The sequence below is a fragment of the Cyprinodon tularosa genome, unplaced genomic scaffold (genome assembly GCF_016077235.1).
Source record: "Cyprinodon tularosa strain WSP-4 unplaced genomic scaffold, ASM1607723v1 ctg195, whole genome shotgun sequence".
Lineage (NCBI taxonomy): Eukaryota > Metazoa > Chordata > Actinopteri > Cyprinodontiformes > Cyprinodontidae > Cyprinodon > Cyprinodon tularosa.
Window position 1 is genome coordinate 31,317 of NW_024038707.1, and position 23,684 is coordinate 55,000.

General features: G+C 39.7%; 1 protein-coding gene across 5 annotated transcripts in view; it reads right to left on the reverse strand.

The window, feature by feature from the left end:
* Window positions 1–23,684, reverse strand: part of depdc5 (DEP domain containing 5, GATOR1 subcomplex subunit) — a 65,566-nt gene that overhangs the window by 30,290 nt on the left and 11,592 nt on the right. For 4 of the 5 annotated variants that reach the window (XM_038283563.1, XM_038283566.1, XM_038283565.1 and 1 more), the window contains exons 8-28: window positions 22,665–22,743; window positions 22,522–22,583; window positions 20,738–20,807; window positions 20,592–20,664; window positions 20,410–20,513; window positions 20,248–20,322; window positions 15,628–15,762; window positions 15,493–15,554; window positions 15,327–15,400; window positions 13,745–13,814; window positions 13,607–13,643; window positions 13,412–13,532; window positions 9,519–9,742; window positions 9,246–9,446; window positions 8,984–9,119; window positions 8,798–8,892; window positions 6,461–6,520; window positions 5,402–5,585; window positions 1,172–1,332; window positions 852–972; window positions 212–379 (exon numbers count right to left, since the gene is read on the reverse strand). In XM_038283563.1, the coding sequence (XP_038139491.1) occupies window positions 212–379; window positions 852–972; window positions 1,172–1,332; window positions 5,402–5,585; window positions 6,461–6,520; window positions 8,798–8,892; window positions 8,984–9,119; window positions 9,246–9,446; window positions 9,519–9,742; window positions 13,412–13,532; window positions 13,607–13,643; window positions 13,745–13,814; window positions 15,327–15,400; window positions 15,493–15,554; window positions 15,628–15,762; window positions 20,248–20,322; window positions 20,410–20,513; window positions 20,592–20,664; window positions 20,738–20,807; window positions 22,522–22,583; window positions 22,665–22,743 (2,312 nt within the window). The remainder of the gene's footprint in view (window positions 1–211; window positions 380–851; window positions 973–1,171; window positions 1,333–5,401; window positions 5,586–6,460; window positions 6,521–8,797; window positions 8,893–8,983; window positions 9,120–9,245; window positions 9,447–9,518; window positions 9,743–13,411; window positions 13,533–13,606; window positions 13,644–13,744; window positions 13,815–15,326; window positions 15,401–15,492; window positions 15,555–15,627; window positions 15,763–20,247; window positions 20,323–20,409; window positions 20,514–20,591; window positions 20,665–20,737; window positions 20,808–22,521; window positions 22,584–22,664; window positions 22,744–23,684) is intronic. The other variant, XM_038283564.1, reaches the window with a different exon arrangement.

Genomic DNA, 23,684 nt, shown 5'->3' on the forward strand with positions numbered 1-23,684 from the left:
GAATTGAAAAAGCTTCCTGGATGGGAAGTGAAACATCTTCAAACTTGGAAACAAAATCCAGTGGATTGTTTTTTTTTTTTACTTTTTTGGAATGGCTGAGCAGCTTTTTGCATGTTTCATCATATATTCTGATAGTTATCTTTGGTAATGTTCTCAGAGTACCGCTCATCAACAGCAGTTCATGTCTGAACTGGCATAAGTCCGCGATTACCTGAAGTCCTCAGAGCCGGCAGAACAGATATACTGGTCCAGGTAGTTCCACTTGTATTCCTCCAGTCGCTCATGTCCAAACTCCACCCAGCAAGAGACAAACTGAGCGTCTGAGTGAGGAGGACACAGACTGTAGCTGTACTGGATCTGAGCAGATTCATACGGATACCTACAGACACAAAGACGCCGGTCAGACCTTTCAGTTTGAAACTTTGGAGTTTTTCCAACAAAAACACATCTTTTAAACAGGTTCCCAGACCTTTAGAATAGAATAGAATAGAATAGAATAGAATAGAAAATCCCTTTATTGTGCCACAATGGGGAAATTCTGGTGTTTACAGCAGCAAAAAGATAATAGAAAAAAATTGTCAATTATAATGTTTTATTTAGATTACAAAAATAAATCGTAATAAAAATTATCCTGTTTATGATGTTTTAAAAATTAAGACCTACGAAAGACTGATTTAAGACATTTTAATACCAATTAAGGCCTTAGTTTTATTTTGAAGAATTCAATGCCTTTTGAGACTTTTTAAGGACCTGCGGGAACCCTGCCGGCTTTAGGAGTTCAAAGACCGTTGGGAACCCAGTTTAAAGGTTTCAGGATTGTGTTTGAGTCGGATGCTGTCAGAAGCGCTTACTTTGGCAGGTAGCGGGTCACAGTGATGATCTTGTCTCTGAGGCAGACTTTATGGAAGGTGCGGCCCATGCTGAGCCAGTAGACCGTCTCCTCCTCTTCTGCTCGACGCAAAGACACCAGACCTGATGAAAGAAAATAGTAATATCTGCATTGAGCTTTTTCTTTCTTCACGTTTTTAAATTATCTGCTTCCAAGCCGTATTTCTTTTCTTTAAGGAAATATTTTCTGAAGTTTTCAATTTCTGCCGTTTATTCCATATAGCTGAAGGCTAATTCTGTTTATTGGCTCGTAATTTTACTTCATTTAATCAAGTCGATTTACCTCTGGTATACATAGGACTACTGCCAAGGGGCGTGGCCACTACAGGTGGAGGTTTTCTGTTCTTTGTTTGGACGATGATCTGATATCCTTGCATTAACCTCTGACAGATAAACTCTTCAAACACCTGAGACGCCGTCATCACTGGAGAGTCATCTTCTCGTCTAAAGAAGAAAGGAAAGGAGGAAAAGAAAAAGGAAAAGACATTCGAGGAAGGATTGAACTCACAGAACAAGACAAGCAAAACAACTGGGTTTTTTGAGGGGTTGTAAGGTGGAATAGTTAAAATACATATTTTCCCCCTTCTTAATAAAATCCTGCAGCTTCAGAAGCGACCTGTTAGAGTATTTTAAAACAGAATCACAGATTTAAACTTTTTTTGGGGGGATATATCTAAAGGCTACACATCAAACTTTTTCCTTGAAGTAATATTTATCTCAAAAATAATAATTAATGAAGCGACCTGCAGATTGAGCTGGAAAAATAAAGGCACAACTGTTGGGTTCAATAATGTAGGTTTTGTAAAAGAAGAACTGAAATACACAGTAATGGATTTCCCTACAGCTCCTGCAGGAGGAGAGACAGTTGAACCCCAGAATCAAACACACTGTCTCCGACCGGACCTCCTCTGCAGAGTGTTTTATTAACAGAACATGACACATGGTTACAAACAGAGTATTGTTCTGACAGAACAGTTGATCAGGTCATAAGACAGGATGCTCCACAACTAAATCGCAAGGCAGTGTGGTCTCTTGACTGAATCATGAGACAGAGTAAAGCATCTCATTTCTACAATGTTTCATATGAACACACATTAATTTTATAATCATCATTGAATAAACCTAACAACAACCTAAATTGCAAATGAGAAAGTTTAGATAAACTGCTGGAGGAGTTCCGGGTGAGAAAGCAAGATGGGGACAGCTTAACCAAGTGGCTCCCCGACAAAGCCCAGAAACCTTCCTCTTTTGAAATGATTGCAAGAAATAAAAGCATTAAAAACAGAAATTCTAAATCCTGCTGTCACAACATCTGATTTTACAAGAAACAAACGAAGATCCCACAGCTAGCCTCTCAGATTCAGAAGATTCACTAACGGCTAACGACGCAGCTAATGAGCCCGTTTCTCTAGAAATTAGTCTCCAAGAACTGAGAGAATCAAGTCAGAAAATTGAGACGGTTTCTGAGAGCTCAATGAGGAAATTAAAAACATAAATTGTAGTCTGGACGAAGCAGAAACACGCATCATGGACACTGAAAGTAAGACCCAGCAGTTGAAGTGGCAGCTGTGAAGCTAATGCCCCATTTCCACTAGCCCTCTGAAATCGTTCCATGCCGAGTTCGGACCGAGCTTGGATCACTAAACCGTGCAGAGATTGGTTCTTACGAGCATTTACACAACACGTTAGCGCGGTTCCTCGGCTCCTATCGGCAGTCCACAAACAAAAATGGCGGTGCCCATAACATTGAGGAAGTTATGTTTGTTTATATGAGCGATATTTCGTGGTTTGCAGAATGTCAGGCGAAGAAGGCATCCTTCTGTCTCGGTATCATCCCAGGTCGCACCACGCACTTTTGATGCCATTTATTGTTAAAGGGAAACATATTTTATTTTATTTTTTACATTGGCCCTTGATTTTATGTTATTCCATCATGTTCTACTCACCCATATGAGTCTTGTGTCATTTGGAGCCGTTCTGAAGATATTCCGTTAGGTTATATCCAAGTAACGTCTTCCTATGGGCAACGACTTGAAGGCACAAACTGAACTGTTCATCATTTATTCTTTATGGTACGCCAGCATTCATAACGTAGGCGAATCACTGTCTCCCAGACATCCACGGATATATTTTTTTTATTTATATGTTTTAAAAACAAAGCGGCGTATGTATGACGTCATCTGCGCGCACCGGCTTCCATTCATTCATCCTGTCCGCTGAACTGCTGCTAGTTTTCCTCACATGCCTGGAAGATGTCTAGTGCTGCTAGGGGTGGAACGGTTCACAAAATCCACGGTTCGGTTCGGTTCACGGTTTCGTGGTCACGGTGTTCGTTTCAGTTCGGTATATGTTGATTGTTACACCGAAATCCGATAAAAATTTATGAAATTAATGAAAAAATCCAAAAATATTAATGAATTGTAATTATTTTTAATGATCCGCAGAAACCATGGATCATTTCCACATGTTTTGCTGCTTTGAATTTAATCATCCGGCGCATGCCCTCTACGATCTCCAAGGAACTCAGAGGGGAGCGGACGGGAGCCACAGTGGAGGCTGTAGGCTTTGCTTTGTTCAGCCGGTCTGGAGCGCAGTGGGGCGGAGCGCTGACGGAGTATGAGGGATTTCGGGGTTAGCCTGACATGTTGGTCATGTTGCTGTTAGCATAAACAAAACGTGTTGCACAATGCTTGCACACTGTTGCACTTTTATCCACCACTTTCTTTCCGCCGTCATCGTAGGTCACTCTAAATGCAAAGCGCTCCCATACAGCAGACCTATAAAGTGCTGCTGGCGCGTCTTCCAACTCCTGTTCTTTCCCACTCGCCATACCCACACAATTCTCCACAACAACTGATCTTTTTCTGCTACACCCGGCTACGCTGCTTCGCTTCTTCTTCTTGTTTACTACTGGTGGTTGGCTTTGGTCGCAGTACCCCCACCTTCTGCTCTGGAGTGTAAACGCTTCGCCTATGAGAAAAAGGAGCAGCGCATGAACCGAACGCAACACATGCAAACCGAACCGAGACAGTCGAACCGAACGGTTCGGGCGGTTTTCATAAACCGTTCTTTCCCTAAGTGTTGCTACCACAGATGATCTCGCTCTCCAAATGGAATTGAACGATTCAGATTACTTAGCCGAACGAATATGAGGGGTAGAGCGTAGCCGACTGTGGCCCGGGCTGCCTGTTATGACTCTAGTCCGTATGCGCAGATGACGTCATAAACGCGCCGCTTCTTTTTTAAAATATATAAATATAAAAAATATAACGGCGGATGTCAGGGGGACAGTGATTGGCCTCCATGTTCTAAATGCTGGCGTACCATAAAGAATAAATTATGAACAGTTTAGTTTGTGCCTTCAAGTCGTTGCCCATAGGAAGACGTTACTTGGATATAACCTAACGGAATATCTTCAGAATGACACAAAACTCATATGGGTGAGTAGAACATGATGTAATAACGTAAAATCAAGGGCCCCATGTAAAAAAAACGGCGTTCCCCTTTAATAGACTGAGTAAAGCAAAGCCGGACACGCCGGAAAAACCTGCGAAATGAGTCAGCTGACTTTAAATAGGATATGACGCGGTCTGCTCATGCACTCGTTAGGCCCATTTTCACAACCCTATTGAAACCATGCAGAGAACGGTCCATTCACGGTCACTGAATTAACTGTTAAGAGTAACTGAACTGAACTGAACTGTGTCAGACACAAACGAACTTCGCTAAATCTAGTACTAGTTCATCAGTAAGGCTCGGCGCGATTCAGTTATGGCTCATTTCTCTGATAACAAAGAGCACATGAGCAGACCGCATCATCTCCTTTTTACAGTCAGCTGATTCATTTTGCAGGTTTTCCGGCGTTTCCTGCTTTGCAATTCACAGATCTCTTCACCTGTTCACAACACAAACTTCTTCTCGGTCTGTTAACAATAAATGGCATCAAAAGAGCGTGGTACGACCTGGGATGATCCTGAGACCGAGGTTCTCATTGAAATTTAGGCGGAAGACGCTATCCAGGCACAGTTACTTAAATGTTCGGGACGCTGCCATTTTTGTTTACGTAATTCCCTCCTTGAGAGGTTTAGGTTCGTAGGAGGCGAGGAATGTTGCTACTAAATATATACAAATAAAGAATATATATATATATATATATGATCTGTTAAAAAATTTGAAATAATACTATTTTAAAATAAAACCAGTAAAAAAAAATGTGGAAAAAAATAAAATCTGAAAAATTTATTTGAAAAAGAAAAATGAAAAAAACAAAACAAAACTGAGAAATCAGAGAAAAGTTATTCTCAACACCTTTTTTATTAAAATATTTTTTCATTATTTAATGTCTCAATTGCAATTTTTTTCAGCCTACAAAATTGTTAATTTTTTTTTAAATTTCCAGATTAAAAATGTGTGTTTTGCTTGCTACAATAATGGAACAAACTTCACTCCGTACTGAAGCTTCCTGAAACAACCACAGCAACTTTAAAGCTCACTAAAGCAGCACGCCATCTACCTTTCTAGGTCACTGTGCGGCAGAAGGTCGTAGCAGCCTTCGGTGTAGTCGTTCTGCAGCGTCTGGCGGTCAGGGAAGTAGTCGGTGGTGAGAGGGAGACAGGCCGGTGTGGTCAGGGACTTCCAGTCCACTCCCACCGTGCAGCAGAAGCTGGGCACTGTCGGGGGTGCAGACAGCAGCAGGGCTTCACACACAGACATAAAAATCCCCACCGCAAAGAGAGCATGACATGTACCCGGAGAGATGAGGCACATGTGTGGAAGTGGAGACCAGGAGTGAACAGAAAGGGGGAACAGAAGACGTGAAGGTGGGAAAGAAAAAACAGATAATGAGGCAAACAGAAAGAAAGGAAGAGAGGGGGGAAGAAAAACAGAAGTGTTACTTTTCCTGACGCCATCTCCCGCCCCTTGCTGGTGATTCCTGCAGGGAGCGCAGCTGTAGACCAGTGATCAGACATGCAGATTGTTGCCCCACTCGTTCTGTGATCCACGTCACTCACAAGAAACTGAAAGAGTGCTCTAAGCTCAACCAGGGTGCTGAGTGGATTTAAGCAGACAAATCACATCATGCACGTGTTCACATACAGAAGGTAAGAAATGCCCTAATTGGCAAATTTGCCAAAATATACATAATTTTTTTACAGTATGACAGAAAATTAACTTTAGAGAAAGATATGCGCCGAACATGCAGCCATGCAGGGAAACAGGTTCATTAAACACGGAAAAATTCAGAGTACAAACAGATTGGCAGCAGATTTACAAAAATCAACAAATAACTGGGAGAGGCTCGAGGAAATAAAAAGGCTTAAATATAGAAAGAAAGTGACAGAAGGAGGAAAGGAAGAAGATCCCAAAACACATGACCCATTTCTACCTGGGACACCCCCGTCAACAGGCGCCCACTGCCTGCCCAAGCTGAATAAGCCCTCACAGGTTAAACACACCTATGAAGGTTTATTGTCATCATCAGTTTGATTGACAATTTCATTCCGCTGCTAAAAATCTGAGCAACTTTTATAAAGGAAATCATTTCAGTCCAGTAATGATGGGATGGACTCACTTGGATCTGCACCGCTGCTGGAGAAGTCTTGAAACGCGGGGCTACTGTTGCTCAGAGCTCCTGCAGTTTGACATAAGACAAAAAAATACGACTTTTGCAGTTTAGACCTTCCACTGAGTGTTGCATTCAGGACCTGCGGGAACTAGATATGTCTTTAAAACAATATTTTATATAAAATATAACAAGCTAAGAAACACTGAACCTAGATACGCGACATCTGTGAACAGACAGATTGTACATTGGAAAAAATTAATCTAGATAAGTAATTTTTTCTTAAAATTTGTGCATTTGTTCTTGGATTAAGGAGGTAAAAGAGACAGTTTGCCAATGGAACAAAACAACTTGCACTTAAAATAAGAAAACAATTGCATGGTCTTATTTCAAGCGCATATTATCTAATTATCTTATTTTAAGAATAAACATACTCATTCCATTGGCAAACTCTCATTTACCAACTCAGATCAAGGGTAAATACACTTAATTTAAGATATTTTTTTACTTATTTCTAGATCATTTTTCCAGTGTATCACATCGGTTCCAATAAACAGGTCAAAATGTTAAAAGTAACGTCCTGTTACGCTGAAATGTGCAAATGGGCAAAAACCCTGAACACAACAATATGCTGGTGTCCAGTTAGTAGTGACGTATGCAGCTATTATTCAAAATACTTTTAGCCTTTAAGTACATTTCTGTGTATTCTTGGACTGTTTAAATGTCAATGAAAGAGTAGTTTCTTCTTTCTAAGTCTTATTTTAATATTTCGAAATGCTGTTTGGGTCACATTTTCAACCTGGAGGAGGGAGGGATGTGAAGTGTTTCCTTTAGAGTTAAAGGTACTGCATAGGGGTGTAAATAATAATGGTTTTGTATCGATGCATCGATCCAACAGCCGACGATCCGATGCATCGACACGACCGCAACAGAATCGATTCATGTTTTTTTTTCCTCCGGTCTATTTTTATCCATTTTGCTCCTGGGCGTAATTCTCCCTCCCGTGCTGCGGTGGCGCTAAACCTATTTTGCCCTCCTACTTCGCTTCCTGGTTATACTCTTACAGCAGTGTGTCACAGTGAGCTTGATGCAGACATTTTTGATTTATGCTCAATATTGAAGCGTGATCTGTGCTACACGCTGTGGGTCTAGATACGGCCGAGGCGGCGAGGAAGTGGGGGCGAGTTTAGTCCGACGACGGAGGGACATGAGGGCCAAAAAGAGCGCAGATCCAGGTGGAAAAAGGGTCCCAGCGTTCTCGTGCACCTCGCTCTTCTAGCGGGTCAAACTTCACGAGTTGTTTTCCGCAATTTCGGTCATAAAAACAAAACAAGCCGGCCTCCTGTCTGCGGCGCTGTCTGCGGTCAGCTACAATTTGGGAGAGGAGCAGCGGAGCGTCTGTGGAGGGGGAGGGACGTCTGGAGCCGAGGTATTGCATTGCACTCATTGCACTGATTTTGTGCAGTATTTTTTGATGCAACTTTTCTACTTCTGTTATTTGCTGTTGTTTAAAAAAAAAATAAAAAAAATGCATAACGATATTACAGCTTTCATTGATTCATTTCAAACTTGAAACTTATTTCTGTACATTCCTATTGGCAACATAGGCTCCAATACACTACCCTTGAAAAACCGATCCATGCCGAGACCGGTCCGAGCTCGGATCAGTTAACCAGGCCGAGCTCGGTTCTCACGACCGTTTACACATCACGCTATCTCGGTTCCTCGACTCCTCGCCTCCTAGTGACGATCTGCGGTATTACTGCCAGTATTGAAGGAGGAAATCAAGCAGTTGGTGGCGGTAATGCACCAAAAGTTGTTTGCCAGCCGCCATAAAACACAAGAAGAAGAAGACGAAGAAGGAGGGAATCAAGCAAATCAAAATGGCGGCGCCCGTCACATTCAGAAAGTTATGCTTGATTATTATTGCTGTACTTCGGTGTTATCATTTAAAATGCCATTATTTAAAATGTTGCGTGAAGAAGATTTCGATCGTTGTTTATAGTTGAAGAAGAAGTTGTTCTTCTGTTTCTGGAGGGGCATTACCGCCAACTACTGGAATGGAGTGTGAATTGCGATGTGCAGCCAGACGGAGATGATGCGTTCTGCTCATGCGCTCTTGTTATCAGAGAACCGAGCCAGGGAAAAAGCGAGTCGAGCCCACCTCTGGAACTGGTCTGCAGTTAGCTCAGTCTGGTTGTGTCTAGCTCGGTTCAGTTCAGTTTGCTTTCCATTTACACACGATAAGTTATCTCAGTTCCCGAGCTCGGACCGGTCTCGGCACGCTTTTTAAACGGTAGTGTAAATGGGGTAATAAAAAGCAGAAAACATCTTTGAATGTAATACCATTGCTGTTGTTGCTCCCTGGACTTCCAGTGAACTCCTCCGGCCCTCCGCAGGGATAAAGGCTGTTATCACCTGCTTGCTTGGAGGTTGTTCGCCTTAAATAAAGAAAAATACAAGTCAACATCTCTTTATTTCCCGCCGCCAGGAGCAGAAACTGTCTGCAGAGGAAATATTTGGACGTTTAACCTTCCTGTGGCCTCGTGATAAGCCAGCTCCAGTAGCTCAGCAGAGGTATGAGTAGGATCTTTCTGCTGGCTGCCTTGTAGTTCTGCCATGTTCTGTCTGGTCTGGTGATGGATTTGGATAGCCTCTCCAGAAGGGCCTGGAGAACAGAGCCACCCACTTTACCAGTTAGATCAATGGCAGTATCTTCATTTTGCAGCTTATCTTAACATTTAGGACCCTTAATGTCAATGAGCTTCATCTGAGCACTCTGGTTTCTTCTCACCGATGGGGAAGGTGTGCATCCAGCGCCGGCGGTTGGAGGTGAGCTTCATAGGCATCCTGGAGGGTGTGAAGGGGTTTATAAGTGCTCGCTGAGGGGTGTAACCTCCAGGACGGATATGCAGAGTGGACTCAGCGCTGCCCACTGTGAAACGACCAGGAGCGCTGGAGTCCCGCTGAGAGTCCATCATCTTCTCCAACAAGTCTGAAAGACAACATGAGAGATGAGATCTAGGGCCGCCAAAGCAAACGTATCACAACCTGGGCAGGTGGTTACCTCTGGTGCTGGTGTATCCCAGAGAGCTGCTGACTTCATACTGGGCCGGAGGGCCCCGTGGTATGAGCAGCATGTTGGACACGGGCTCCAGACTGTCATCGGAGGCAAGGCTCTGCTGTTCCTCCGCTCCACCTGAACGAACCGGAGGAGATATACCGATGCCTGTGCTGATGTCAACAGAACCCCAGCTCTTCCTCCCACTCGTCTCTTTGTCTCGGCCAATCCTGAGACAAATGACACGGCTGCTGTTCAACAGAGCAAATCTTCTGATAACCAAACTAGAGAAAATAATCCCAAAAGACCATCTTATCCACTTATAGTCAATTCTTACAGTTAGCACAAAAAAACAACTTACTCCACATATTGCATCCCTAAAACTCCTCCTGATGAGGGCACAGCAAAAACTTGTCTTAAATGAGTAAAAGGTTTTTAATTTTAGTGGATTTGCCCTTAATTGGGGCAGGTAAATAAGGTTATCTGACAATGGAAGGGTTATTTATGTCCTTAAAATAGGATAATTATATATCAGGAACTTGAAATAAGAAACTTAAGTTTTTTTCTTATATTAAACATAAACCATTTTAATTCACCAGTAAACCTGATAAAATAAAAAAAACAACTTAAAAAGAAAAATTGACTTAATTTACTTTTTTTTTTTGCGCAGTGTGTTAATTAAGTTAGAATTCTGCCAAAAGGGCACAAGGAAGTTTTATTTTAAAAACATGCAGATAAGCTAATCTCTACGGAAGAGGATTAGGGCCACTGAAAAAAAAAAAAAGTTAACTGATTTTTCAATTTTATTTCAGTTTAGTATTAAGGTCAGAATTCTGACTTTTTTCTCAGAATTCTGACAGCTAACAAACATGTTAGCATCAAGCCATAGCCATGTCTGTTTTAGAGACTAGCTCTCTTGTTTTAATGACCTTCTGCTCCTCCATTAATGAGGGGACCCCTCGGGTACGTAAAAAGTTGCGTAATTACGTCATTTTTCACCAATGTGTCACTGGCCACCTCAAACAACTCACATCTTTGTCAGTGAAGCTGAGTGCTCCACATCTCTTCCTTCATGGTGCCCATCTACATTAAGATCCAAAATTCTGAGATTAAAGTCAGAATTCTAAGATTAAAGTCAGAATTCTGAGATTAAAGTCAGAATTCTGAGAAAAAAAGTCAGGATTCCGAGAAAAAAGTCAGAATTCTTAGATTAAAGTCAAAATTCTGAGAAAAAAGTCAAAATTCTGAGAAAAAAGTCAGGATTCCGAGAAAAAAGTCAGGATTCCGAGAAAAAAGTCAGGATCCCGAGATGAAAGTCAGAATTCTGAGAAAAAAGTCAGAATTCTTAGATTAAAGTCAGAATTCTGAGAAAAAAGTCAAAATTCTGAGAAAAAAGTCAGGATTCCGAGAAAAAAGTCAGGATCCCGAGAAAAAAGTCAGGATTCCGAGATGAAAGTCAGAATTCTGAGAAAAAAGTCAGAATTCTGAGATTAAAGTCAGAATTCTGAGAAAAAAAGTCAGGATTCCGAGAAAAAAGTCAGAATTCTTAGATTAAAGTCAAAATTCTGAGAAAAAAGTCAAAATTCTGAGAAAAAAGTCAGGATTCTGAGAAAAAAGTCAGGATTCCGAGAAAAAAGTCAGGATTCCGAGATGAAAGTCAGAATTCTGAGAAAAAAGTCAGAATTCCGAGAAAAAAGTCAGAATTCTGAGAAAAAAGTCAGGATTCCGAGAAAAAAGTCAGGATTCCGAGAAAAAAGTCAGGATTCCGAGAAAAAAGTCAGGATTCCGAGATGAAAGTCAGAATTCTGAGAAAAAAGTCAGAATTCCGAGAAAAAAGTCAGAATTCTGAGAAAAAAGTCAGAATTCTGAGAAAAAAGTCAGAATTCTGAGAAAAAAGTCAGAATTCCGAGAAAAAAGTCAGAATTCCGAGAAAAAAGTCAGAATTCTTAGATTAAAGTCAAAATTCTGAGAAAAAAGTCAAAATTCTGAGAAAAAAGTCAGGATTCCGAGAAAAAAGTCAGGATTCCGAGAAAAAAGTCAGGATCCCGAGATGAAAGTCAGAATTCTGAGAAAAAAGTCAGAATTCTTAGATTAAAGTCAGAATTCTGAGAAAAAAGTCAAAATTCTGAGAAAAAAGTCAGGATTCCGAGAAAAAAGTCAGGATTCCGAGAAAAAAGTCAGGATTCCGAGATGAAAGTCAGAATTCTGAGAAAAAAGTCAGAATTCCGAGAAAAAAGTCAGAATTCTGAGAAAAAAGTCAGGATTCCGAGAAAAAAGTCAGGATTCCGAGAAAAAAGTCAGGATTCCGAGAAAAAAGTCAGGATTCCGAGAAAAAAGTCAGGATTCCGAGATGTAAGTCAGAATTCTGAGAAAAAAGTCAGAATTCCGAGAAAAAAGTCAGAATTCTGAGAAAAAAGTCAGAATTCTGAGAAAAAAGTCAGAATTCCGAGAAAAAAGTCAGAATTCTGAGAAAAAAGTCAGAATTCTTAGATTAAAGTCAGAATTCTGAGAAAAAAGTCAGGATTCCGAGAAAAAAGTCAGGATTCCGAGAAAAAAGTCAGGATTCCGAGATGAAAGTCAGAATCCTGAGAAAAAAGTCAGAATTCCGAGAAAAAAGTCAGAATTCCGAGAAAAAAGTCAGAATTCCGAGAAAAAAGTCAGGATTCCGAGAAAAAAGTCAGAATCATGAGATTAAAGTCAGAATTCTGTCTTTTCTCCAATACTAAATTGAAATAAAATCTTAAAATCAGTAAACTTTTTTTTTTTTTTTTTTCCAGTGGCCCTAATCCTCTTCCGTAATTCTCCATGCACATTTTGAACATTTTAATGATTGCTGATTTGGTACCACATGACCCCAATATGTCCAACGTATAAATGCACGCTCCTCTGCGCTCCTAGCTTGTTTGTTATGCGCCTGTAGATTCTCTCATTGACCCTTTTCTGTGCGCTCAGTTAAACTTTTCTCACTTTGTGGGTGGAACCAGCCTGGTAGTGAAAACTGCGTTCGCCATGTTGGATGTGGAAAATCTGCTGTTAGTCTCATAGACAGTACTTCAGTATTAGAGGGGCTTTAATCTAATTAAAAACTTTATATTTCTAATATTTAAAATATATTTTTTTGTTTAAAAGTTTTTTTTTGTATCTTTTGGGTTTATTGACCTGATATTGTAACCTTATCTCATAATATTGAATAAAATGATCTATAACTTGGCCCTAATCATGTGACACTGCCAGGACTCTTATATGACTGTATGACTATTTTCCTGATCTTCCAACTTTATTCTCATGATGTTTTTCCTGCAATATTGCCACTTTTGTCTGGTATTTTTGCTGTTTTTCTTGTTATATTAGTAATTCTCTCCTTTTATTACCATAACAATATGCGCCTCAGTCCATACCAGATATTAAGAAGCTAATTTCCATATCCAGCCGACTATTTATAAAGACAATACTGGACGTAAAAAAGAAAAAAAAAAATACCTCACACCAGTTGCAAAATGACTGTAGATGTAAAATGTTCAGCTTTAAACCAGAGTTCATCAAAACCTCACTTTCCTCAATCTAAACAGTTAAGCTAACATTAGCTTAGCTCATATTAGGTTCCAAATTTGACATTAATCACCGTGCTCGGACCGTTCTCGTTACGGTTTCTAAAGGGTTTTGTAAATGGGGTATACTTTTCGCAAGAAGCTCTCAGAACTGAGCTGTTTGACTTCAGACATCAGAACCAGACATCAGAACATATAAAAGATATATAAAAAGTTAAATAAAACTAACAAACTTTGTGGGAGGGTGAAGGTATTCTAAAAAGGCACTGATGAAATGAAATGAAATGACCGAATGTTTTTAAAGTTCATGAAGCATTATGCAACAGTCCTAAAGCTAAAGCTTGTGAATACCTGAAGTTGGTACTCCTCTGAATTCTGGACGGACCCGGAAGGCGGAACACCTGAGCATCATAGGCATCGTAGTCTACCTGTATAGGGAGGCTGTTCTCCGAGTCTTTAGGTGAACACAGAGCTGAAAGAGTCCATAAAATCATCACCTCATTCATTTTAACCATCAGGTAAAGGCGGTGACTGCTGACAACTCACAGTGGTCTCTGCTGCTCTTCAGGGTTTCTCCTTGAGGCTAAGGATAAGATCAGTTTTCACCACAGAAAAAAAAAAACTAGATTAGGAAACAAAAAAATCTGACAGTGAAAGAGTAAATGGGACGTCATTGTTGTGTACCTTCCGCCCAGCCAGCTTGATCCGAGGAGTAAACGAGTTACAGGAACTCTGGCTTTTGGACGGATAGAAGCTGCAGAAAAGACGGGAGGTCTAAAAAGTCACAGCTACAACTTTTTCAGCCAAAGGATTTTGCGAATATAATAAATCCACAAAACATCATAAAAGTAATTATTCTTACATGCAAACACGTAATTCAACTCAGTTTATTAATATAGCGACAATTCACAAGGCGTCATCTAAAGGCTCTAAACAGAGACAATTTAACCAGATCATACAGACAGATTGGTTTAAAGTTTTCTATCTAAGGAAAACCAGCTGATTTAATCAACTCATTGACTGGAAAGCAATCCCTCACACCAAGCATGCTTGTAGCGACAGTGGAGAGTAAAAACTTTTTTTTATTGTTTTATAGATTTTGATGGATCAAAAACCTAATTATTTGTTTGGTTGTAATGCGAAGACTGACAGGAAAGGATTCTGAATATTGATCTGAAAAATCTTTTAATATATCAAATAAATTAGGTAGCAACATAGGCCAAGACTTGTTTTAAATTAGAAAAACTGTAGGCTAATAAACTGAGCAGCGTTAGCTGGACATGATGTATCGGGTAGACAAGACATACTTATTTCCGTAACAAACCAAATTCTTTCTCAAGAAACATAACATGTTACTGTTTAACCAAAGTGTCTGTAATTTGTTTGGACTCCGACTACTTTCCATTATTGTAAGAGAGGGAGAACGAATGTGGGCCAGATCAGAACAGGGCTAATTACCAAGCAATAATAATAATGAACTGTTCTCTCTTCCTGGACGGGGCCGCCTTTTACAGCTTCCTTTTGTATCTCTGCTTCTGTCTCCTTGAACCTCAGTCGGCCTCAGCAGATGGCCGCTCACACTGAGCCTGGTTCTGCTGGAGGTTTCTTCCTGTTAAAGGGGAGTTTTTCCTCTCCACTGTCGCTACAAGCATGCTTAGTGTGAGGGATTGTATTTGAGTCAATGAGTCGATGCAATCAACTTTTTTTCCTTAGATAGAAAACTTTGTATCAATTTGACTGTATGATCTGGTTGAACTGTAAAGTGCCTTGAGATGACATGTGTTGTGAATTTGGCGCTATATAAATAAACTGAATTGAATTGAATCTTTGCAAAGGTAAAATAAAATGCTAAATGAGTGAAATCCATTGATCTCCGTTTATTTAACCGGAGTCAATAATTGAATTTTTTTTTCCCACAACAATTTACAAAAAAAAAAAATTCCATTATATACTTTCAACAGCAAAATACCACATTATTTTATTTTAAGTTCAAAACAAGTTTTTCTTTTTTCTTAACTTATTTTTAGATATGTTTTTACAGTACAAACTGAAAAAAAAAAGTACTGGAATACTTTGAAAGAATAATTCTAACACAAAGTTTAATATCTAAGTATAAAAGTTATGGACTTGTCTTATATCAATTAGAAAACTGCTTTTTTTTTTATTTATCTCAATATATTTCACGTCCCAAATGAGTTCTTTGTTTCTTAGTTTAACCTGCTATAAATAAAGGGATCGTTCATGGAGAACATGGAGCTCCTCCTACCTGTGGTTGATCCAGTGTGGAAGGTTGTAGTCATCTCCAGCACGCGAGTCTCTGGCTGTCGCCTTGTTTTGCAGCTTAAAAAGAAAACAACAGAGACCAGAACTTGTAAAAATGAGCTTTCTTCAGCCGGAGGCGGCAACACCGGCTGACACTTTGAATCCTTTACCTTAAACAACGGCACAGCGTGCAGCGGCTGCTCCCCCATACACACCAGGTCCACACCGATGCCTAAAAAGAATTCAGCATCACCTTTAATCATTTCCTACACCTTCCCTTCGCTTGTGTGCATTGAAACACTGACCGTTATCGATCATTCGCTGTTTAGTGAGAATCATGAGCAGACGGTCCACTTCAAACACTCCCACCCCAGGAGTGATGACCACGGACATCTGGCCGGTGCGGTCAAAGTTACGGTTGATGTAGTGCTTGTCAAACACTGAGGGAGACATTTAGAACAACACAACTCATCATTCTCAATGTAGAAAAAAACAAAAAAACAAAGAAAGAGATCAGTGAAGGTGGCTTTATGTCCTACTGTAATAAAAGCACAGAATTAACTGGAGTTTTCACTGATAGGGTTAAATTAAGGTGGAGCCTCCTTTCATTCACCACAGGTGTCAAGTAACGAAGTACAAATACTTCGTTACTGTACTTAAGTCCACTTTTTAGGTATCTATACTTTACTCCATTACTTATTTTTCCTCCTACTTTTGACTTCTACTCATTACATTTTCACACAAGTATCTTTACTTTCTATTCCTTACATTTTTAAAACAAACGTTACTCGTTTGCGAGCGTCAGACAGCTATGGTGCATTCAGGAGCATGGGACATTTCATACTTACAAGGAAAGAGACAAAAACGGAACGTAACTCATACAATAATGTATTTATTCAGAAACAGTGTGGGCTTTCTTACAATACTGAATGCTCTATAATTGTGTTTCTGTTATTTTTGATTATTCACATCTGCTAGCTTTTTATTCTAAAAAGTATCAAAGTTTTTCAAAAGCCTGTTTAAAAGCTCCAAATGAGGCTTCAGATCGTACAGCGACAATTGCGCTGTCATTGTTTTACAGGGCAGAATTTGCATTTGCTGAATCTTGTCTTTTAACTAGTGATGGATATACAGGAATACAGTCATACAAGTGTCAACTCCTCTCAGATAGAACTGGATGCAATATTTGGCAATTTCTATTTTTATTTTTTCATCTTTTTTTTTTTTTATTCAGTGTAACATGAATGCATAAATACGTCATTTTATTTGAGTGTTAAATTCTGTTTAAAGTAACAGATCATTAAAAATGTCTCCTGACATTTACTGGTTGATTTTCTTTATTCGAACGCCACTGATTTTTAATTAGTTACCCATGGTTTAATGTTTATAAATGTTTATTTCCCATCCATTTTCCATCCAATGCAGATCATTGGCTCCATCCACATCTAGTGAAAACTAGTGTGATTGGATGAGTCATAGAAGGCAAACACTCATTGGTTAGCTAAAGGAAATCATTAGAAGCAAGCAGGTGTTCTTCAAACTGTAAACGTGAATTGTCTATGCCATGCTACAATGTGGGATTCAGGAAAACATGTCTAAATGTCTGAAAGGTCGGACACAGGCGAGAGCGTATCGGGAGACCTCCCTCATCCTTGGCAATATCTCTAAGAACTTTTTAAAATAGACGACAAATTGAGCTTTTAATTCATATAGTGGCATCTGGCCTTTTTCTTAAAGGTTACTTTATACTTTTATACTTTAAGTAGTTTCTGGAGCACATACTTTTTCACTTTTACTTGAGTAAAGAGGTCAAGTTGATACTTCAACTTTTACCAGAGTGTTTTTAAACTGCAGTATCTATACTTCTACTTAAGTAACAAATGTGTGAACTTTTGACACCACTGTCATTCACCCATTTCTGCACACAGCTGGTCAGGTGGTGGAAAGAAGGCCAAAAAAAAAAGAAAAAATCAGCCTCCCTTGCTTGAAAGAACAGCTAATTTGTCTGTTTGGAAATACTGACGATGCATAAAAAGGCACACTTCGACATACAGCAAGTAAATTGACACAAGTCAGAAGTTACAGGTAAGTTATCTGATCGTTGACATACATTAAGTATGAGTTACTCGTAAGTCACGGCGTCTACCATGTTTTCGCGACTATAAGGAGCATATAAACGTCTTTTTTTTCCCTCAAAACATGCGGGGCGCCCTATGTGTGTTGTTACTGCGGACGTTGTTGAGACCGCCATGAGAACGTTAAAGGGGGAAGTGTGGGCGTGGATTGTGTATAAAAGAACAGGTATGTGCTTTATGCAGAACTCCTCATCTCCTCATTGAGGAGATGATGAAAGAGTGGCTGAGGGAGGTGAATGTAAGGAGACCAGGTGGTTTTTTTCCACGCATCACCATCGCTGTTAATCTGTGACTCCATGCGTGCCCATCTCACAGCCAATGTGAAAAACATAGTGAAACAAATTAACGCTGTGCTCGCTGTTATTCCGGGAGGTCTGACAAAGGAACTTCAACCGCTCGACATCGGTGTGAACCGGCCGTTCAAAGTAAGGCTGCGTTCACACCGGACGCAGCAGGCGCAGGAGAAGCAGCGAGTTTACATGCAAAGCCAATGGTTGACGCGCGTCAAAGCGCAGCAAAAGGTCCCGCAGCGCGTCTGAGCAGCTGGCGCAGCGCGTCGGGAGCGTTTAAGCATCTGACGCGCGTGACACTGGCTTCTCATCATTTCATGGGCATTATACTGACTACGTGATGCATAAATTAGGCTTTTGTTGGACATAAGTTCTGGACTCATTATGAATATTCAATACATAGAAACTTCAGCGTATGCCAGCATTTTAAGAGAATCTGGGACGAGAGGGCCCTTAGCCTACCTTGCTTGAAAGAACGCATGCGTATTTTTAACATTCTAATGCGTAATTAAGTCGGGCATACACTGTAGGTTATTTTGCCCTTTTTGGGCCGATAATAATCTCCAGTCGTGCGACAATTTTTGCGACAACAGAGGGTTACGAGGGGCAATTAGCTTCTCATGACCAGCTCCTGATCAGGGATCAAAAGGTCGGGAGAAAATCAAAAGTGTTTGAAATTCAGTCGGCCGTCTTAAGGTGGTCGTGGGCAAATCGCTCAGTGCGCAAACAAGGATTCTTCTTCTTCTTCCTCTCAAATGTAAACACAGAAGCATGGCGGGGTTGCAATGAGTGAAATGGAGTTCTTTCTGTAAAATTGACAAACTGTAGTAGCCTCGTTTGCTCAGCCGTGTCTTTTTTCCAAATACGTCGTCGCCTTTTTTTCTTTTTAGGGCTTTCAGCACAAAATTGCACAAATAGTCAAAGCAGTGCGTTTCTCTCTAGTCAGCTTCATATTCCTCTTCTACTCGTTTGGCTTCCGGATAGACGAGTCTGAGCAGCGCCATCTCACTGCGGAGCTGAGGTTGTTTTTAGACGTACAGTTTGAGCAGGTAGATCTCATCAGAGCGTCGGGTCGCACAGTGTGAGAACAAACATAGTGAGCTGTAAATTTTTAAACCCTGCGGTTTCGTCGTACAGTTTGAGCTGTAGCTGCGTGCAACGATAGAAAAAATCGTTGCATCGAGTATTCCCAGCTTTACTTAACAGTATGAGGCCCCAATATATAAAAAGCATAAGTTAATCTTCCTTCTCTGTGCTATTTGGATTTATGCGCCTGTAGATTCCCTCATGCTACGTTCACACCGTACGCAGCAGACGCAGCAGAAGCAGCGAGTTTACATGCAAAGTCAATGGTTGACGCGCAAAATTTCCCGCAGCGCGTTTTGAGCAGCAGGCGCAGCACGTCGGGAGCGTTTAAGCATCTGACGCGCCACAAACGCGCTGCTGCTTGAGATGGAAAAATTTAACTTTTGCGGCTCGACGCGCCGCATCAATCAATCCGAGAAGCTGATCTGGGAGCTGGCAGGGAGACAGACACATCGCTGATGACACAGAGCGCTGTGATCACTCCTCTGAAACAGTTTGTTGAGGCATAAATTAACTTAAAATGCAGAAATCTGCCGGCAGAATATGTTCGCTTTTATTATCCTGCTTACTGCAGTTTAGATTATTTAGATGAAAAACACCTACCAGCCGCCGCGGTGAACCGCGAGGAGGCGACCGGCCAGAGGCTGCTGTTGAATGGGATTCCTACTGACAGCGCCGCTGGTATGTGGGGGTCTGAGCGGCTCCGACAGAAATAATATTGGAAGGCAGGATGGTAATCAGGATGAACTGACTGCAGTGATTAAGTTTTCAGGTGTATTTTCTCACTTTAAAACATATTAAAACTACTTTATTCCCACTGATCACAGCAAATATAGCTGCAAGGCAGAGAAAGGATAGAGTAGCTCCGCCCAACGCGCGTCAGACACACTTTTGCACCGCGCAGCCAGAGCAGCAAAGCTGCTTCAGCCGCCCGTCAGAACTAAACTGGTACAAGCAGCAAAAATGAAGCAGCAGACACGATTTTGCTGCTCCTGCTGCGTCCGGTGTGAACGTAGCATAACATCTGTAGCTGTTTCTGAGGGGGAGAAAGTAAACTGCTAATGATCGGCTACAGCTTAGGAAATCCTGCTTCTTCAGACAGTGCCGTTTTCTTCCTGATTGCGGCTGGTAAGGTTAGGAAAGCATCTTCATGCTAATAGCTGTTCTCTTAGAGTTTTAATCGGTTAAATGAAATCATTACTAAATAACTTGGTTTTACAGAGACATGATTAAAACCGTCCCACTTCGTATGAGAGTCGGACAAACTCGACTCTGAAGTTTATTGGTAGACTAAAATGTGTTGTTTGATTAAACTCCTTTATAGTTTTCCCCTCTTTTCCTTCACTTGCAGAGACATTTCTTAGTCAGAGGAGCTTTGGTTCAATCAGAAGAGGTTTGGTTTAAGCCAACTCACCGTTAAAGGAAAGATTGATAGCCTCCAGGTAGTTTCCCTGGACAGCAGTGGAATTATAGCCCACAGGAAAACCATCTGACGTCACAACGAGCAAACAAAACAATTTGGGTTATGATTGGATCCTGAATCCCAGATCAGAGATGCTTTGGACTTCTCCACTACCTGCTTCTTTAAGTCGCACCAGAACAGGGTACTGGATGAAGAGTTTCTTGATGGTGACCAGTAGAGACGTCCACTCGTCCCGTCTCTCATTCTGAGCAACGACCCTGATCACAAAACAGTCCACAGCTTCCATCAGACCCCGACCATCATCGGTCCTTTCTCTTTTCATTGGGTTCCCTTACCTGTAGAAGTCTTCATAATAGCGTCCCTCGTGGTTCTGTCTCATGGATCCTCTCACAATTTCAGGAAACTCCTCTGAGGAATTTCACAACTTATTCAACATGTTTAAATAGGAAGAGAATAAACAGGAAAAATCCAATAAACTCACCCAAAGTTTTGGCGTTATAAAATGTGCGTGAAAAAAGCACGACGGTCACTTCATGGCTGCAGTTCTTCTCCTGTTAACATGGAATATGATTAAAGGGACTAATTTGGCTTTTTTGTTAACAAAAATCAAGCATGGCTTTCAGAAATACATAATCTGTCAAAGTCTAGTAAAAATTAAAATCAAAACAGCTGTGAGCCTAAAATCGGCCATTTTGAATCAAACGTTGCCCTGCTGAAAAAGACCAACAGAGTTGAAAAAATTACCAAAAAGCCTCCGTTTGTCAGAGGTATATATATATATATATATATATATATATATAGTAGTGACGTTATGAGATGAGCCGAGGCTTCGAGGCGTGTGTCGAGTAATGGAGGGGGCGTTTCCCCAAAGCGCGTGTCGAGGCGTGATTCATTTAGAGGAGGGGCCAAAATTGATTACGTCCGAGGCCTCGTTACCGTGAAACCACGTGACCGCTTCGCGAAGTGGTTCGGGAAGCGCAAGAATTTTGACAGGCATTTAAACAGCTTCCGTGTTCAGTCAAGATGTTGGAGATTGGAGGAGAGCTGCTCTCAGCTGGATAAAGTTTGGATTGATTCTAAGAATAAATTGGTTGTTTTTCCAACCAATCTAGTTGCTTAAAGCTAATTTGGTTTGAATAAACAATGTAATGATCAAAATCTGAGCAGTTTTAAGAAATATTTTCTGCCAGATCAGACTATCTACATGAGTGGCGTCCTCTGTAAGGGACAGACTCTTACCCTAGAGGTTGTTGGTTCAAGACCTGTCTCTATCTTTTGAAAGTTGCGATTAAACTTAATTATTTTGGCTGATGAGACTAATTTGCATTGTTTTGCCCGAGTAAAAATATAGATTGGGAAAATTAGGTCGGTTTAGTCAAAAGATTGGTTAAATACAACTTCCAACCTGATTAAAACCAAAAAACATGGAAAAACTATCATGTTTGAATAAAATTGACTAACACCTTTCATTTTGTTCATCATTGCCCAATTTGCACAAATACTTTCACTGTCTGCTTGAGTTTATTTCACTAAAATGGCAGAAAACTGTGCACCTTAAATGATTGTTCTAAGAAATTTTACACTTAAAAAACTTACAAAAGATTTTATTATACACACCAACCATTAACAATTTCAAGGGAACTTAAAAGGGGAAAAAAAGAAAAACAATTGCAAAAAAAAAATCACAGATTTTATTACAAACTGTAGTTCTGCTCTCCACCAGTAGGTGGTGACATGTTCACATGAAGCCTCATGAACTGTGGGGATCGTTGAAGCAATTTGGCCAAACGGTTCAATGCCTCATGAGGCTTCATCTCACCATCACTAATATATAGATATATAGATAGATATAGATATAGAGATAGATATCATGAAGGACTTCTGGGAATCTGGGAAGTCTTTTTCCGCACAAAAATGTTTATAGTCTGTATACTCAAGTTAAAGATTCGATTCAATTACTAAAATAGCCGACTATAATTTTTATAATCAATTCATCTGACTAACTGTTACAGACCTTAAGTGAAATAAATAAAAACATAAATACCGACTTAAATAAAAGTAAAGGTATAGTGTAAATAAATGGACTGATGTTTTCTTTGAGGTTTCAATAAAACAGAGATTCTTAGGAAAACAAAACAAGAGCAAATGAAAACATTAGACCTGGATCTTTCAGCAGTTTGATAATCTTTGAGTTTGTTTGTTTAAGTTTGATTATCAAACTAAAGGGATAGTGCAAAAAAAAAAAAAAAAAAAAAAAGTTCAAACCTTCCATTTAGTAAACAGATCAGACAGGAATCCATTGACGGCTTTTTCAAAGTACAGATCTCCTGGAAGGAAAAGATCCAAATGAAATATTCATCTGTGAAGGAAAGAAACGGGAGCAGCCAGTCGAATTATTGATGTCTCACCGTATATATCGAAGTCCCACATCTCACAGCTCATCTGGATGAAGATGTAAACCATGGCAGAGGTTGATCTAAAAACCACCTGAGAAACCAGAACCTTAGATTAGTTTAATGACTAACGACATGAAGGATGGCTGGCATGATGACATGACAATAGGAGTGAGTTAAGAGATGTTTGGTTTTTTAAATCCTAGTTTCCAAAGATTCATTTAATATCTTTATAGTAGGTCCCAGTGTGTATGGGATGGAAATCATTTCAAATATGCAAAGCAGTATATCTAAGCTCTTTATCAACAAGTCAAGGAAAACTATTAAGTATCAGACACAGAAGTTTTACTAAAAGAGATCCTTCATTACAGGTCACTATAGAAAGTGTGACTGGGAGAAATGTATATAAGGTGAAAACTTGTACGTTATACATGAAAATTACTTTATGTATTATTGTATATTATAACAGTAAATTATCAAATGCACTTTACTTATTTTTGTAATTTACGGAGAATATAATTATATTTTATAACTAAGGTCAGAAATATGAAAAGAAAATCAGTCAGTTATAAGCTGAATTGGGTTTCATAAATGTCACCGCTATGGAGTTAATTTTGTTTCATTATTATATATATACATACATACATATATATATATATACATACATATATATATACATATATATACATATATATATATATACATACATATATATATACATACATATATATATACATATATATACATATATATATATATATATACATACATATATATATATACATACATATATATATACATATATATATATATACATACATATATATATACATACATATATATATACATACATATATATATATATACATATATATATATACATATACACTATATTGCCAAAAGTATTTGCTCACCCATCCAAATTATTGGAATCAGGTGTTCCAATCACTTCCATGGCCACAGGTGTATAAATTCAAGCACCTAGGCATGCAGACTGTTTTTACAAACATTTGTGAAAGAATGGGTCGCTCTCAG